The sequence below is a fragment of the Coptis chinensis genome, chromosome 5 (genome assembly GCF_015680905.1).
Source record: "Coptis chinensis isolate HL-2020 chromosome 5, ASM1568090v1, whole genome shotgun sequence".
Lineage (NCBI taxonomy): Eukaryota > Viridiplantae > Streptophyta > Magnoliopsida > Ranunculales > Ranunculaceae > Coptis > Coptis chinensis.
This window is the reverse complement of record NC_141460.1, coordinates 83,032,237-83,049,243: the sequence shown is the minus strand read 5'-3', so window position 1 is coordinate 83,049,243 and position 17,007 is coordinate 83,032,237. Positions and strand designations below refer to the sequence as shown.

Here is a 17,007-nt window from a genome sequence, read left to right as displayed (position 1 = left end):
CCTTTAAATTTCACAAACACGTTTGGAACGTTTAGAGCAGAGAAATGGTGGATTTTGTCTGGGAGCTTTATTTACTTTTTTATTATTGGGGCAAACTTGTCCTTTTCACTTTTTAGAGTACACAAATAATGAGAAACAAGCACACTCTCATAGTCTCATATATTATCTGTGGTGTGTTGTAAGAGTATACATTTAACTGCCCTACTTGTGTATTGGAGGCTATGTTCCGTCTATTATGGTTCTCCAAATTTTAGTAGCTTCCTTTAAATTTCACAAACACGTTTGGAACGTTTAGAGCAGAGAAATGGTGGATTTTGTCAGGGAGCTTTATTTACTTTTTTATTATTGTAAGAGACAAACTTGTTCTTTTCACTTTTTAGAGTACACGGAATGTATGGGTGCGCTAGCATCTCATCCTTATAGACTTTGTGGGGGCAATACACCCTCACCTTTTACTTATTAGAGGGCCCAAGATGTGAGAGTACAGGTATACACAGCCTGTGTACTCTAGATTTTTTCTCTTGATTGAAAATGTATGAACATCATTTTTCCTCTTGTCCGTCTTCTCACCTTGAGTTTGTGGTAATAATGCTATATAGATGAATGTGTTAAATTGCCCCTCGAACTTATGTGAAGGGTTGGAAGACATAGGTAGGACCATACCCACACCTAGTCTTTGGGGTCAACAAAACGGACAGTAGAACGTATTAAAACTGGTCCCTGTCACACAACCGGTAAGTCTGTATATTATATAAAGGAAGAGAGAATGAGATGAAGAGAAAGAAAACTTGTATCGAATATGGAATACTTGACCATAACGTTGTGGTTTTCATTGGTATGGGCATTCCTGCAAGTTGTTATATATGCAAGATTCACTAGCAAACTCCCACCCGGTCCAATTTCTGTTCCTGTCATTGGGAGCCTCTTTAAAGTTGGCAGCAAGACTCATGAGTCACTTGCAGAATTAGCCAAGACCTATGGCCCTCTTATGACTCTTCAACTTGGCAGTGTAACCACTATAGTTGTTTCTTCTGCAAACATGGCCAAAGAAGTTCTCCAGAAACATGACCAACCCTTTTCTGCACGAACCATTCCGGATGCCGTGAGAATACTAAATCACCATAAACTATCAATGGCATGGTTACCCTCAACTGATCGTGAATGGCGCAATCTCCGGAAGTTTTTTACTTCTCAAATGTTTACTACTCAAAGACTCAACGACAACGAGACAGTAAGACTCCAAAAGGTAAAGGATCTCATTGGCTACCTCCGAGAGCGCTCCAGGTCTAGACGAGTGATAAACATTGGCCAAATTGTTTATTCTACCATTCTTAATATGATATCGAATACTATGTTCTCCATGGACCTAGCTCAACTTGACTCAGACTTCGCACATGAATTTAAGGCTTTAGTAAGGGATATTATGGAAGAGGTTGGAAGCTCAAATCTTTCTGATTACTTCCCACTGCTAAGGCCGTTTGACCCCCAAGGTATAAGGCGACGTATGACTATTAATCTTGGAAGAATGGACAAGCTTTTCGATACGATTATTGACAAGAGATTACAATCCAGGCAGCAGAATGCAACATATGACTTGCTAGATGTCCTTCTCCAGCAAACTCAAGAGAATGCTTTCAAACTTTCTCACCTCGATATTAAAGCTTTACTTGAGGTTTGCACAGTCGTACCTTTAATCTTTATTGCTTGGTAGTTTACTTGTTGTTTAAAATGGCCACAGATTAACATATCCAACTAATTTGATAAGGTGGTGTAAGATTTGTTCTCAAGATTAACTTTTTTCTTGAGCTGCATGGATCGGTTAACCTGAACAGTCACAAGATATTTTCCCAAGTAGGGAATTTATATAGAACAGATGATCAGTTTGTTGTTGTGTTACTGAAAAACTGTTTGTACCAGGATATATTTTTAGCTGGGACTGATACAAGCTCCGTCACAATAGAATGGGCAATGACAGAACTACTACGCAATCCTGAAATAATGAGGAAGGCTAGATTGGAGCTTAAAGAAAATATCACCAACGATAAACTCATTGAGGAATCTGATATTGCTCGACTCCCTTACTTACAAGCAGTTGTCAAAGGAAACGTTACGCTTGCACCCATCAGGTCCACTTTTAGTCCCTCATAGAGCTGAAACGGATGTACAAATCTGTGGTTTCACTGTGCCTAAGAATGCACAAGTACTAATAAATGCATGGGCTATTAGCCGAGATCCAGAGGTATGGAGCAAGCCTAGTTCATTTGAGCCTGAGAGGTTCTTGGGATCAAGTGTTGATTTTAAAGGCCGAGATTTCGAGTTCATTCCATTTGGTGCAGGTAGGAGGATTTGTCCAGGATTGCCATTGGCATATAGAATGTTGCATTTGATATTGGCTTCACTTCTACACTCCTTTAATTGGGAGCTCGAAGTTGGAATGGAGCCAGAAGATATCAACATGGAAGAAAAATTTGGGTTCACCTTACAAAAATCCCAGCCACTTTATGCTATCCCCGTCGAAACATAGGGTGTGTTTGTTAAATTTTAACTCATGGAAAGGAAAGGAAATAAAATGGGTGGTCCACTATGGAATGGAATGGAATGGAAATGAAATAATTTTAAATGGTATGTGTTTGGTAAACTGGGGAAAGGAAAGTAAAAATTGGGGAAATGAATAATCATGTTTGTTTGCAAAAGCTATGGAAAGGAATAATTATACTGTTGGGTCATGGGTGTATTAGTAGTAAGTCCCTATCTATTTATTTCCTTTCTTTTCCTTTCCACAAAATTTTATGGGGTTAATTTAAAACACAAAACCTTTTCCATTTTTCATTTTTGTTTCCATATGGAAAATGGAAAGGATTTTTAAATTCCATAGGTAAAACAAACACCTTATAAACTATGGAAAAGGAATAATTGTACTTGTTATTTTCATTTTCTTTTTCCATTTGTTTCCATCATAACAAACACAAAACCCCATTTGTTTTTTTATATCTTATATAAATGGCGTTTAAAATAAGATAAACGGAATAATTTTTATATTTTATCTTTACCGAATAAGAAAACTTTCATAATTATCGGAAAAAAAAATAATAAATAAGAAAACTTTTATTTTTTATAATGTATGACTCTCATTTTATTTTTATTTTTTTTTTTTTGGTAAATGACGTGTGACTCTCATTTAGAAAATAGAGATTCCCATAGAACATAACTAATTCCATTATTCCCAAAAATATCATTTCCTTTTCCTAGTTTTAGAATGTTTACGTGTATCCTGACCACCGCCTAAAGGATCTATTTACTAAAGTTGGGCAACTAAAGTTACAGCAAACGATCTTTCGTGTCCCATTGCCGCCTACAATTTACAGCGTTATATGATGGGGTGCTTGTTTATCTTGGAGAAAAATGAAAAAATGCAAGTTTCCTAAGGCGTAAATCACGTAATTCAGTGTCACTCTGACTCATTCACACGTGATGTGTTGTGATATTACATTTTGAGTCCGGATGAGGAGAGATCAAGCCAAATAGCCGGTAGATAGGAGAAACTAGGACTGATTCTTAGAACTTCTAAACAATTGATGGTTCGTGAAGTTTTTAAAAACATTTCCTTCCATCTAGTTAATTAGTTGATACTTGATGCATCAAAAGCAATGATTGATGGTTTTGATTTTTGAATTAGGTAATTAGTTGATACATGTAGATGTTGGTTATTTTGGGACTAGTTTATACATGTAGATGTTGGTTTGTTGGATAGGAAATGGTTGGATAGGAAATGGCCGCACTTCTTGGGATAAAGAGTTGCCTACGTATCAAGTTTCTCGATAAATTTGAATCAAGCCTTCGTGAGTTCATCTCTCTCTATTTATAGATGTGTGCTTGAACCGTTATGGATTGCAGATCCACCTTGTGTGCTATCTGATGATTCGCCATTAATGTTGTTACAAAGTTAATGTTTCCTTGATTGTTATTGATTGAGCTCCAAAATTGTGCTAGTTGATATCTTTCCATGAATGGTCAGAATCGCTGGCGGTAACGACCTAGGTGTTGGGGTCGCTGGTGCGATCGATGTTGTGGGGCGAAATAAGTAAGGCGTCCCCGCCATGTGGACCGCGTGCTCAGTAGTATAAAACGGAGGGGTACCACAATGCCCCCTTTATTTTTATTCGCTCATTGGGCCCGTATTGCGTGGAAGGAGAACGGTTAAAAAGTAAAGTTTGAAAGCACATGTCTGATAGCTGTTTTGTTTTGAATTTAGATTTCGGGGAATGTGCGGGAACTATTGGGATGGATTCGTGCAGTGGGTCCGGAGTTACAGCGATTTATGGGCGAGTAATGATTTAGGTTTTGGGAACACGAAACGTTTTGATTGTCTCGAGGTGTCTGGGCACTTGAGGGGTTTTACTTGTAAAAGCTTTTTGTTTGTTCACTTTTCAACCAAAGGGAAAAAAAAGGAAAAAATCTAGAGTGAAAGAAAAGGAAAGAAAGCAAAGAAAAACTTCTCATCCCTTGCCATCAGGTTCGTGTTTTCAACTTAGAAATTTTAGCTTTCCTTCTTTCTTTGATTGTGCAATGTCTATGACTAGTGATAGTTTGAGTGGTGAGGTTAAAGTTGGTAAATTGAGAGAGAGAACAGTAAGTGATGAAGAAGTTGAGAAGAGGGTTCGTAGTGGTGATGAGGCTTCGTCGTCTTCCTCGTTGGAGACGGTGGATAAGAGGAAGCCTAAGTCGGTGGATTGTTATGCCGCTTTGAGGGAGGAGTTTGGTTGGGTGGAATCCGATCTGTCTGTGTACGATCTGGCTGGGGAGAAGAATTTGTATACTAACGACTACGTTCCTTGGGGTGGAGGAGTAGTTATTTGTTATGGGCGGCGAAGAATTTTGGGATGAGGTCGCCTTTTTCCCGCCTTCTTGTGGAGGTTTTGAACTTTTTGGGGAAAGCCCCTTGTCAACTCGTGGGGAACAGTTGGAGGATTCTTCATGTGTTGGATTTGTTGAATGACATGGGATACAACATCTGTTTAAACGATGTGACAGAGCACTTTGTTGTGAGGAGGTCGGGTGCTATGAACTTTAGTTTTCATGTTTATAAGGAGAAGTCTCCTGTTATTGTGGGGATGAGTAAGGAGGAATGGGGCGTAAGCCGTTGTTAGCTATAGGTAGATATTGCCCGCCTGGTTTGGAGATTGATAAATGTGTTGTACAATTTTCTAGTAGGTCGTTGGTTGTAGATCGTAATGTGTATGGTAAATTATAATTTGGACATTCTGATTTATTTGGTTTGTTTTGTAGAGAGATTACAATCCGTTTTCATACGAAGAACGGTGTTATTGAAATGTTTGCTTGTTTGAGTTTGGAGGAGAAACAAGCTTTGTTGGGGGAGATTGCGCATTATTTTAAGAGGTGTGGAGGGAAGAAAATCAACCGTAAGAGGCTGGAGCAAAAGGATAGGGCTTGCAAGATAGTGGTTGAACTTTCTGATTCTAGCTCGGAATCTGCCATGGAGAGGGAGAGTCAAAAGAAGGCACCTATTTCTGGAATAAAAAGGAGTGGAGGTCTTTGGTGGCCGCCTTACAGTAGAGCTAGGGCGTCCGGTGGGGTCGCCGAACACCGCTTACGGGGTGGTGAGGATCGGCCGGAAGGGTGACACCTTCCGGGCGCGTCCGAAGTTAGGTGACACAAATCGTTTGTTATCCCAACGTTCTGAGTTGGGTGATGCAAATCATTTGGCACCCCAACGTTTCGAGCTCGGGGATGGAAGGCGTTTTGCGTCCAACCGCTTCTCCTCTGGTGATGCAGATCGTTCTGCATCCAACTATTTCTCCTCTGAAGATGCGGGTGCTAGGAGTGGCAGTGCTGGTGGAGTGGGTGATGCTCCCACTTCGTTCCGGAAGCCTAATCTGAAAAGGTGTTCCGAAGTGGTTGAGTCGGAGGGGGCTAAAAAGGCCCGAATTGAGTCTGAAGACCGACCTGGTACTGTTGAAGGTCGTTCATCTTCAGGTCGGGTTCATCTGAAGAAGATGAACCTGATTGATTTGGCTGTTGATCTTTGGGGTGGTGCTCGTGGAAAGAAGAAAGTTGGTGAAATTTGAGCCCGCTAAAGGCAAAGGGGGTCGTGAAGTACGGACCTAAGTAAGAAGAGTGACAGTGTTGTCCTTGATAGGATGGTTATGTATGAGGACCCCTATAGTGGGCTGAAGAAGTTTGTTGAGAATGTTGACTGTAGCTTTAAGTCCAAGTTGGTTGGTGGGGCATTGTTAGAGAGTATTGTGCTTGACGGGGATAGGCGCAAGGTGGATAATAAGGGTTTGGAAGTGAATTTGGTGGAGATGGAATGGTTGTTGTGTTATGTGAGTATTCTTCCGTTCTGAGCTTGCTCCTTTTGGGCCTTGTTGATTTTGATCCATTCTAATATCTATATTTGTTATCTTGTTTGTTAGGTTCTGGCAATGTATATGAAGTTGAAGGAGATGACGTCTATCTCCGATCATTACAAGAAGGAGCTGGATGTCATCAAGCAAGCTTGTAGCAGGCTGGTGGCTGAACAGCAAGTGGAGAGAACTGAGGTTGTAGGGCTGAGGGATCAAGTGCAACAGTTAGGTGGTAAAGTGGCTCTGTTGCAACCCACTCTGGACTCTGCCAAGCTGGAGGTTTAGCAATGGGTCGCTGAGTGCAAGAGGCCGTGTTCCATTGCTAAACGAGCTGAGACTGCATATAACGGCTTGGTGAACTTGGTGGAGAGTGGCGACTCTTACGTGCTAATAGATGATTATATTGAGGTATTGGATAAGTATGATCGCCTTAAGATGTCTGTTGAAAGTGGGGCTGCAACAGTCTCTGCTACAGATGCTGGTGTAGATGCTAGTAGACCATCTGGTTTGCCATCTGACCAAGTCATTGTGCCACCGGTTGCTCCAGTTGTTCCTTCTGTTGTTTCTGGTTCGGATGTTTCTAAAGTTGTTGTTGATCGCTACTGGTTCTGGTGCTTTGTAGAGGGTGGTGATCTGGACCCTTTGAATGTGGAGAATCTTCCTTGTGTGAATTGACTCTAAACGTCTTGTGTTTGCTCTTGGGTTGGGAGGTCGTTAAACAATATTTAAACAGTTCTTTGTTCTTAATACTGATATATATATATATTGATGGGGATACTGAGGTCGTTTTCCCGGGATAACCTGGGGGCCTCGGTATCTAACCAATTTTGTATTGAAGTAGAAATATTTAAATTACTTACTTGTTGAAGTTGGCTTCAAGTATGCATGTGATTGCTTTTGTTGCTACTGATTTGTTGTTTGACGACCTGTGCTGCATAGTACTAGTCCTAATGAATTGCTTAACTTTGCTAGGTCGTCTTTTTGTTACAGGTCGTAGAGCGTTTGAGTACGACTTGATGTATTTGCGTAGTTGGCACCTAGGCTTCGTCTTGTCCCCAAGTGTACGACCTGATTCGTTCTTTTTGGGGGAACTTCTTATTGATATAATTAGCCTTTGAGTGGCTATTACATTTGAGTCTGTCTTAAACCCTTTGTGAAGTCATAAGTTGACTTGGGGTCTTTTGGGGGTCCCCTAGATTGAATTTTGTCTTATAATTGGCCTTTGAGTGGCAATTACACTTGAACCATACATAACCCTGGCGTTGATGTTAAGTTGGTTTAGGGTCCTTTTGGGGGACCTTGGTTTGAATTGATTGAAAATTAACCGCTACGTGGCTGTTGTTGTTGAGTCGTTCTAGACTCCGTCTTTGATATCCGTCCTGACATTGTGATGTCTTAGGTCGGGCTGTGTAGTGTGAAATGCAAGGTGCTCATGTAATGCAAAAATGATAGTTGCACTCAAAGTGTTGATGAAATTTCATTCATATTGACTTATGTACTTGGAGAAAAACTTATTGATAAAAGCACTTGAGGAGAGTTGTATTCCAAGGTCGGGGAAGCCTATCACCGAGCTGGGTTTTGATCCAGGATACGCCATTTCCAACGACTTTGTCAACAATGTAAGGGCCTTCCCATGTTGGGTCGAGCTTGGCTGGTGCTAAAGTCTTTTTGAGGACTAGGTCGCCAGCTTGGAAAGATCTTGGGACGACCTTCTTGTTGTAAGAACGTTGGATTGTTTGGTGGTACTGAGCTAGGGATATTGCAGCAGTTTCTCTACGTTCTTCTAGGAGATTAACTTCTTTTGCCAAGATGTTGTCATTGACTCCTGATTCAACAATGTCATAACGTGTAGTTGTGATTGTGAGCTTTGATGGTATCACTGCTTCCGTTCCGAAGCAAAGTGTGAAAGGAGACTCATTTGTACTGGATCTAGCTGTTGTTCTGTATGCCCATAGAATGTTTTCAAGTTGCTCTGGCCATTGGTTTTTCTTGCTCTCCAGCTTCTTTTGGAGGTTTTCTTTGATGGCCTTGTTGGTGACTTCTGCTTGGTCATTGCTTTGTGCATATCTAGGTGTAGAAAATGTTTGAGTGATGCGCCATTTTTGTAGAAAATCCTTGACTTGTGTGCCAGCAAATTGGCTTCCGTTGTCCATGACTAGGGTGTGGGGTAGACCAAATCTAGTGATGATATTGGTCCAGATGAAGTTGATTACATTGACTTCCTTGACTTGGACTAGTGGGATTGCTTCAACCTACTTGGTGAAGTAATATGTGGCTGCTAGGACGTATTTGATCCCTGATTTCTTTTGTGGGATGAACGGTCCCATGATGTCTAGCCCCCACATGTGGAACGGCCATGGGCTGTCTATGTTGATAAATTCCCTTGCTGGACTTAGGTGATTGTGGCCAAAAGTTTGACATTGGAGGCATTTAAGAACATACATTTTTGCCTCGATATGCATGCCTGGCCAATAATACCTTGGGCTATTACTTTGTGTGCCAGTATTCTTGCTCCTGTGTGGTTGCCACATCCACCTTTGTGGATTTCGTCAAAAATGAGTTGTCCCTCCCTTGGAGCTATGCACCTTAGGAGGGGTCCTCTTGCTGATTTGCGGAACAGTCTTCCGTTGATCACTGTGTATCTTGGGACTCGAAATTGTATTGCACGAGCATTCTTTGTTTCTGATGGGATCTCACCATGTAAGATGAACTTGAGGAATGGGCCCATCCAAGATTGATTGATCTCTTCTTCGGATGAGGGCTGGAAATCTGTGAGGCTGTTGATACTTTCTTTCTGGTAAGCAGGTCGTTCCAGAATGTCAATGTAAACTGTGGTCGGACATGCCTCTTGTGTTTTGGAGGCTAGGAAAGTCAAGCTGTCTGCATGTATGTTGTCCTCTCGAGGAATATGTTCTAAGGAGAATGTTTTGAACGAGCTGATTATGTCATAGACGACTTGAGCATACTTTTCCAAGTTTGCTCCGTTCGTGACATATTCTTTGGTGATCTGCTTGGCGATTAGCTGGGAGTCGCTTTAAGCTTTAAGCTTTGAGAATTGTAGTTGTTGTGCCATGCGGAGGCCTGTGATCAATGCTTCGTATTCTGCTTCGTTGTTGGACATTGTGAAATCGATTTTGATTGATTTCTGTAGCTGGGCTCCCTCTGGTGAAGTTAATACAGCCCCCAGTCCACTACCACTGTTATTGCATGCGCCATCTACGTGGAGGTGCCATGTGTCTAGGGTGGCTTGTTGATGGAGTGAAGTGATTGGCTCAGGTTCCCATTTGATGTCTTTGACGGGGAAATCTGCCAAGAAATCGAACAACGACGGCCTTCTTGAGGCGTTAAGGAATGAACTCGATGTGATGTTTTCCGAGTTCTTCAACCCATTTGGCCATGCGGGCCGTTTTGTTGTTAGAACTCAATATCTGTTTGATGGGTACATCAGTGATGACCTTGATGCTGTGAGATTAGAAGTAAGGTCGGAACTTCCGAGCTGAGTAGAGTAAAGAAATCATTGCTTTCTCCATTGGAGAGTAGTGTTTTTCTGCATCTGCCAACGTCTTGCTGGTGAAGTAAACCGGCTTTTCGACTCCATCATGCTCGCGAAAGAGAACTGAGATGATTGCGAAGTCGGTAGCTGCAAGGTACATCCCTAGTATTTCTCCTTCTTCTGGTTTGGACAGGACGGGTGGAGTTGATAAATAAGCTTTCAGGTCGGTGAAGGCTTTATGGCACTCGTCTGTCCAAGTGAATACTGCTCCCTTTTTGAGTATTTGCAGGAATGGTCTGCATTTGTCAGAAACTCTTGAGATGAACCTGTTGAGGGCTGAAACCATGCCAGATAACTTGTGGATTTGTTGCTTTGTCGTTGGTTCTGGCATTTCAAGGAGAGCTCGTATCTATTCTGGGTTTGCTTCAATGCGTCTTTGTGAAATGAGGTAACCTAAGAATTTCCCTGAGGCTACTATAAATACGTATTTGGCTGGGTTGAGCTTCATCTTGTTTTGTCAAAGTCGTTCAAAGGCTTCTTGTAGGTGGGAGATGTGATCGCCTGCCTTTTCGCTTTTGACCACCATGTCGTCTATGTAGACCTCCATGGTGTCTCCTAGCAAGTCTTTGAACATTTTGGTGACCAGTCTTTGGTAGGTCGCTCCTGCATTTTTCAAGCCGAATGGTAGGATGTTGTAGCAGAACGTACCTTGCTCGGTTATGAAGGAAGTCTTTTCCTGATCTTCTTCTGCAAGTGGTATTTGGTTGGACCCACTGTATGCGTCCATGAATGACAAAAGCTCATGGCCGCAAGTTTAATCTACCAGTATGTCGATTCTTGGTAGGGGGAAGCTGTCTTTTGGGCAGTGATTGTTGACGTTGGTGAAATATATGCAAAGTCGTACCTGACCATTCTTTTTTGGAACGGCTACTATGTTGGCAAGCCAGGTCGGGTACTCGACTTCTCTAATGAATCCAACTTTTTTGAGATTTTCTATCTCTTCGTTGATGGCTTTTTGAAACTTGAGTGCTAGTTTCCTAGGTCGTTGTTTGATAGGATTGACGGTTGGATCTACATTTAACTTGTGGCAAGCGGCCTGAGGGTCGATTCCTAGCATATCGATATACGACCAAGCAAAAACATCTTTATTGAGAGATAGAAATTTGACAAGCTACTCCTTGAGCTTGGGGTCTAAGTCAACCCCTACATAAACAAATTTTGGGTCATCAGTTGTGCCCAAATTGATTTTTTCTCCTGGTTCTATTTGAGCTTGTTTTCCTTTGAGCTTTTCTGATGTCGTTGCTGGAGGGCTGGATGTTTGAGGATCCTGTCTTTTTGGGACGTCCTTGGCTTTGACGACCTGAGGCTTGGGTGAGGTCGTAGTGCTGACCTGATTGCATCGGTGAGCTTCTAGTTGGTTGCTTCTGAGCTCCATGATGCCTCTGGGACCGGGAAATCGTTGGACCTGGTGTAGGGTTGATGGAATTGCTTGGATTTTGTGAATCCAACGGCATCCTAGAATGGCAGTGTAGGACGACCTGACATCGATCACACTGAAGCGTGTTGAAGTTTTGACCATGTCCTTTTTTTTGCCAATGGAGACTGGTAGGATTACGTCTCCGATGGCATCTGTACGATCTCCATTGAACCCATAGAGCGGTGCATTGGACTCTATCATCACCGAGTCCGGCAGGTGCATGTCCTTGTATGTTTGATAGAAAAGTATGTTTCATGAGCTCCCTGGATCGATGAGGACTCTTTTGATTGTCCAACCGTTGATTTTGACATGCACTACCAGGGCATCATTGTGAGGTAGGCACACCTTGTCTAGATCCTTTTCTGTGAATGAAATTGATGTTGTCGTCTTAGGGTCGGTAGGGTTGATCATCTCGGCTTTGTGTGAGAGGTGGTAGATTTCTTGGATTGCTCCCACTCTTCTGCGCTTCTTCTGACCTGAGGTCTTGTCATTTGAGGTGTCTGTAATCATATTGATTACTTTGTCCTCATCATAGTCGGAGGAGTGTTGTCTCCTATTGTGCCTTGACCGACTGAGACTTAGATCGTCGAGTTGATCTGCTCCCGCTATTTTCGTGGCGTTTTCATTCATCTAGTTTGTGCCATCCGGTTTAAACCTCAAGTCGGGAACTCTTTTAATTTGCCTTCCTCCACTAGGTCTTGGAGGTAATGCTTGAGGCTCCAACAATCATTGGTGTCATGGTGGTGGAGTTTGTGGAAATGGCAGTATGGACGTTCTGGTATGGCGATCACCTTGTTGATGTTGGGTTTGAACTATGGAGCTGTATATATCTTCTTTAGGATCTGACTCGGCATTCTGGAGAAGTTAGAGAATTCCCTCTTTTTGTATGAGGGTTTGTTGGTGTTATATCTCTTGTTGTTGTTGTTGTTGTTGTTGTTGTTGTTGTTGTTTGAATATTGCTTGCTTTCCTTGAGGTCTAGCTCGTTGCTAACTGCGAGGACCTCTTTGCCTTTGCGCTTGGCCATCCACTCTTCGTACTTGATGTACTTGTCGACTCTGTGATACAGGTCGGCTGAGGTGTCTAGCTTGTTGCGCATGAGGGACCCTACTAGGTCGGAGTCGTCCAAGAGGGCGTTTGTGAACGCAAAAATTGCAAAACCGTCACTGAGTCCTGATTCTAGCGAGAGGAGGTCCTTCTTAAAACGTCCTAGGAAGGCTCGGATTGTTTCGACATGAGCTTGCTTGAGCTGAAACAAGGAGTCCAGGTCGGCGCGCTTCTTTCTGTTGTGGATGAACTCTGCTATGAACGTCTCAGCAAGGCTGTCGAAGTTGTTGATCGAATCGGGAGGGAGTGTGTAAAATCAGTCTATTGCTCCGTCCTTTAAACTGGCTGGAAAAAGTTTGCACTTCAGGTAGTCGTAGTCAGGATGGCTATAGAGTGCTAGTATTTGGCTGAAACGAGCTACGTGCTCGCCTGGGCAGGAGGTATCGTCGTACAACGGGAACTTTGGTTGGATGAACTCTGAAGGAGGTTGTTTGTCTCTGATATCTTGGATGAATGGTGATGCTTTGTACGTTTCTAGCATCTTCTGAGCGATATGGATCGCGCTGGCTCTTTCGTTTGACTTCTCTAATTTTTGTGCGAAGTCTTCTAAACACTAATTTGTGGTGTTGGTTAGGGCTGCCACAGTGTTGTGATCCCCGGCTTCTATGGTGCCATTGTTGGTGTTGGAGTTGGCCTACTCTCGCAATGTTTGGTTTTCTTGTTGCAAAATGATGAAGGCTTTTTGGAGTGTCTTCATTTGGTCTGCCAACGCTTTGTAGGTTGGGATCCATTGTGGTTTTTCTGACCATCTTCGTGGGCTTGAGAAAAGAGTGGTTGTTTTTTTTTAAGGAAACGAACCGGCAGACGGCGCCAATGTAGATGTTGGTTATTTTGGGACTACGACCTAATGATTTGTTGGATAGGGAATGGTTGCACTCTTCTTGGGATAAGAGTTGCCTATGTATCAAGTTAATTTCTTGGGGTAAACTTAAACCAAGTCTTACGTAGTTCATCTCTCTCTATTTATAGATGTGTGCTTGAACCGTTATGGATTGCAAATCCACCTTGTGTGTTATCTTGATGATTCACCATTAATGTACTGTTACAAAATTAATGTTTTCTTAATTGTGGTATTGATTGAGCTCCAAGATTTTGCTAGTTGATATTTTTCTATGAATAGCTGTAACTACTACTGGTAACGACCTGGGTGTTGGGTCGTTGGTACGATCTGATGTTGTAGGACGAATTGAAGTAAAACGTTCTGCCATGTGGACACGCGTAGAACGGAGGGTACTTACAATACATTTAAAATCTTGATTAGTTTTGTTGTAGTGTTGGTTTGGATGATTGATGTGTTTTTCTCTAACTGAAAATAATAAACGTGGAGGAAAGAGTTGAGGTCAGGGGCAAAAACGGAAGAAGATGATAAAAACTTTTACCCTTTCTGGTCTTTTGATTATAAGCCATGCTGACTCACCATCCTTGAGATGTGTGCACTATCTCACGGCTCCTATTATTAAAGTGGAGATCTCCCCTTATCATCAGAGCTTGTAGATTCCTCAAATTTCACAAACACGTTTGGCGCTTTCTATTATATTGTAAGGGACCAACTCTTCTCTGTTTTCTTTTCCGAGTCCGGTTCCTCTATAACCGGGTACAGAGATTGATCTCGGTACCACACACACACATCTCGTATCTCGATGCACACACACACATCTCGGAGCACACACACAGGTATCGAGGCACACACACACATCTCAATTTCGAATCAACAGTGAGATAACACGGTTACAGAGATGATCTCTGTAACCGGTTGTAGAGATCTCGAACCCTTCTTAGTCGTCGTTAGAAAATGAAACTCACTTGCATGTATCACATTATTTCCTGTCCTCACCTTGAGTTGAGTTTGTGGCTATAATGCTATTTGGACGAATGGACGGTAGAACTCATTAAAACTGGTCCCTTATATTATATAAAGGAAGAGAAACATTGAGATGAAGAGCAGGAAAACTTGTATCGAATATGGAATACTTAACCATAATGTTGTGGTTTTCATTGCTATGGGCATTCCTGCAAGTTGTTATATATGCAAGATTCACTAGCAAACTCCCACCCGGTCCAATTTCTGTTCCTGTCATTGGGAGCCTCTTTAAAGTTGGCAGCAAGACTCATGAGTCACTTGCAGAATTAGCCAAGACTTATGGCCCTCTTATGACTATTCAACTTGGCTGTGTAACCAATATAGTTGCTTCTTCTGCATACATGGCCAAAGAAGTTCTCCAGAAACATGACCAACACATTTCTTCACGACCCATTCCAGATGCCACGAGAATACTAAATCACCATGAGGTTTCAATTGTATGCTTACCCTCAACTGATCTTCAATGGCGTAATCTCCGGAAATGTTTTTCTTCTCAAATGTTCAGTACTCAAAGACTCAATGACAATGAGACAGTAAGACTCCAGAAGGTAAGGGATCTCATGGACTACATCCGAGAGAGCTCCAGGTGTAGGCGAGTGATAAATATTGGCCAAATTATTTCTTCTACCATTCTTAATATAATATCGGCCACTATGTTCTCCATGGACTTAGCTCAACCTGACTCGGACTTTGCACATGACTTTAAGACACTCGTAAGTGGAGTTATGGAAGAGCTTGGAAGCTCAAATCTTGTTGATTACTTCCCATTTCTAAGGCCGTTTGACCCCCAAGGTATAAGGCGACGTATGACTATTTATTTTGGAAAACTCGACAAGCTTTTTGATACGATTATTGACAAGAGATTAAAGTCCAGACAGAAGAATGCAACAGATGACTTGCTAGATGTCCTTCTCCAGCTTACTCAAGGGAATGATTTCAAACTTTCTCACCTCCATATTAAAGCTTTAATTAAGGTTTGCACAATCGCACCTTTAATATTTTTTGTTTGGTAGTTTACTTCTTGTTTAAAATGGCCATAAAATAACATCTCCACTGCAGAAAGTTTAACTTCGGAGCCCGATAGCATGAAACTGGTTCCTAATGTCGATTATGTATATCCAACTAATTTAATAAAGTGGCATCTTGTTCTCAAGATTAACGTTTTTCTTGAGCTGCATGAACTTTGTCATACATCGATCAGTTAACCTGAACAATAGCAAGATCTCCGTTTCCCAAGTAGGGAATTTATTTAGAATAGATTATCAGTTTGTTGGTGTGTTACTGAAACTATATGTACCAGGATATATTTTTGGCAGGGACTGATTCAACCTCCGTCACACTAGAATGGGCAATGACAGAGCTACTACGAAATCCAGACATAATGACAAAGGCTAGATTGGAGCTTAAAGAAAATATCAACCACGATAAACTCATTGAGGAATCTGATATTGTTCGACTCCCTTACTTACAAGCAATAGTAAAGGAAACGTTACGCTTGCACCCATCAGGTCCACTGTTAGTCCCTCATAGAGCTGAAACCGATGTACAAATCTGTGGTTTCACTGTGCCTAAGAATGCACAAGTAATAATAAATGCATGGGCTATTAGCCGAGATCCAGATGTATGGAGCAAGCCTAGTTCATTTGAGCCGGAGAGGTTCTTGGGATCAAGTGTCGATTTCAGAGGCCGAGATTTCGAGTTCATTCCATTTGGTGCAGGTAGGAGGATTTGTCCAGGATTGCCATTGGCATATAGAATGCTACATTTGATATTGGCTTCACTTCTGCAGTCTTTTGATTGGGAACTCGAAGTTGGAATGAAGCCAGAGGATATCAACATGGAAGAAAATTTTGGGCTTAACTTACGAAAATCCCAGCCACTTTATGCTATCCCCGTCGAAGCATAGTCTACTATCCTACAAGATGGTGTTTAAAATAAGATAAACGGAATAATCTTATATGACTTTCAATTACGTTTTCTTTTTATCTTTACAAAATATAGATTCCTATGATTTCTATAGTTTGCAATTTGCAATTTTGCATAGAACATAACTCATTCCATACCCACAAATATCATTTCCTTTTCCTAGTACATTAGTAGTAAAATCAAAGTGATACACAAGGGGATGGTTATATGAACTCCATTTTAAAATGACTCCAAAGTTACTCCACTTATAATAGTGGACTTACAAGATGAATTGAGATCTAATTTTTTGTGAGGATATACATCACATGATGGAGAACACTCCCACAAAAAATCAGCTCAATCGAATACGTTTAACATTGTCAAAAGTTGTACCAAAATTAAAATAATATGGGCGATAACTTCATAACATTACAAACGATTTTTGACGAGATTGTACATCTTCAAATGAATTGATTTTTTGTGAGGATGATCTATATTGTATAGAGAACATCTACACAAAAAATTAGCTTCTAATTCAATATATTTAGTGGTGGAATAACTTTGGAGTCATTTTAAATGGAGTTCATATAACCATCCCCGATACACAATTTAACATGTTTACTGGTATCTGTTTTTCTGGTAAGTAGCATGTCACTATCACCTGACCACCGACAATACTAAGTACCTATTACTATATAACTCCAAGGATCTATTTACTGAAGTTGGGCATCTAACGATCTTTGGTGTCATCAAATGCATTTATAAGCAAGGAGCTTTGCTAGAAAACCATCTTCCACCCAT

The 17,007-nt window shown here is 41.5% G+C and overlaps 1 protein-coding gene and 1 pseudogene across 2 annotated transcripts; both read left to right on the top strand.

The window, feature by feature from the left end:
* The first annotated feature begins 746 nt into the window (after nucleotides 1–746).
* On the top strand, nucleotides 747–2,726 carry LOC147499379 (geraniol 8-hydroxylase-like; annotated as a pseudogene). Its single transcript, XR_015195842.1, has 2 exons — nucleotides 747–1,672; nucleotides 1,918–2,726. The product of XR_015195842.1 is annotated as a geraniol 8-hydroxylase-like (transcript).
* An 11,638-nt stretch (nucleotides 2,727–14,364) lies between these two features.
* On the top strand, nucleotides 14,365–16,320 carry LOC147499378 (geraniol 8-hydroxylase-like). The gene is made up of 2 exons (XM_086561192.1): nucleotides 14,365–15,275; nucleotides 15,602–16,320. Exons 1-2 carry the CDS (start codon nucleotides 14,403–14,405, stop codon nucleotides 16,205–16,207), a joined length of 1,479 nt encoding a protein of 492 aa, XP_086417318.1. The 5' UTR covers nucleotides 14,365–14,402; the 3' UTR covers nucleotides 16,208–16,320.
* Nucleotides 16,321–17,007: the final 687 nt, after the last annotated feature.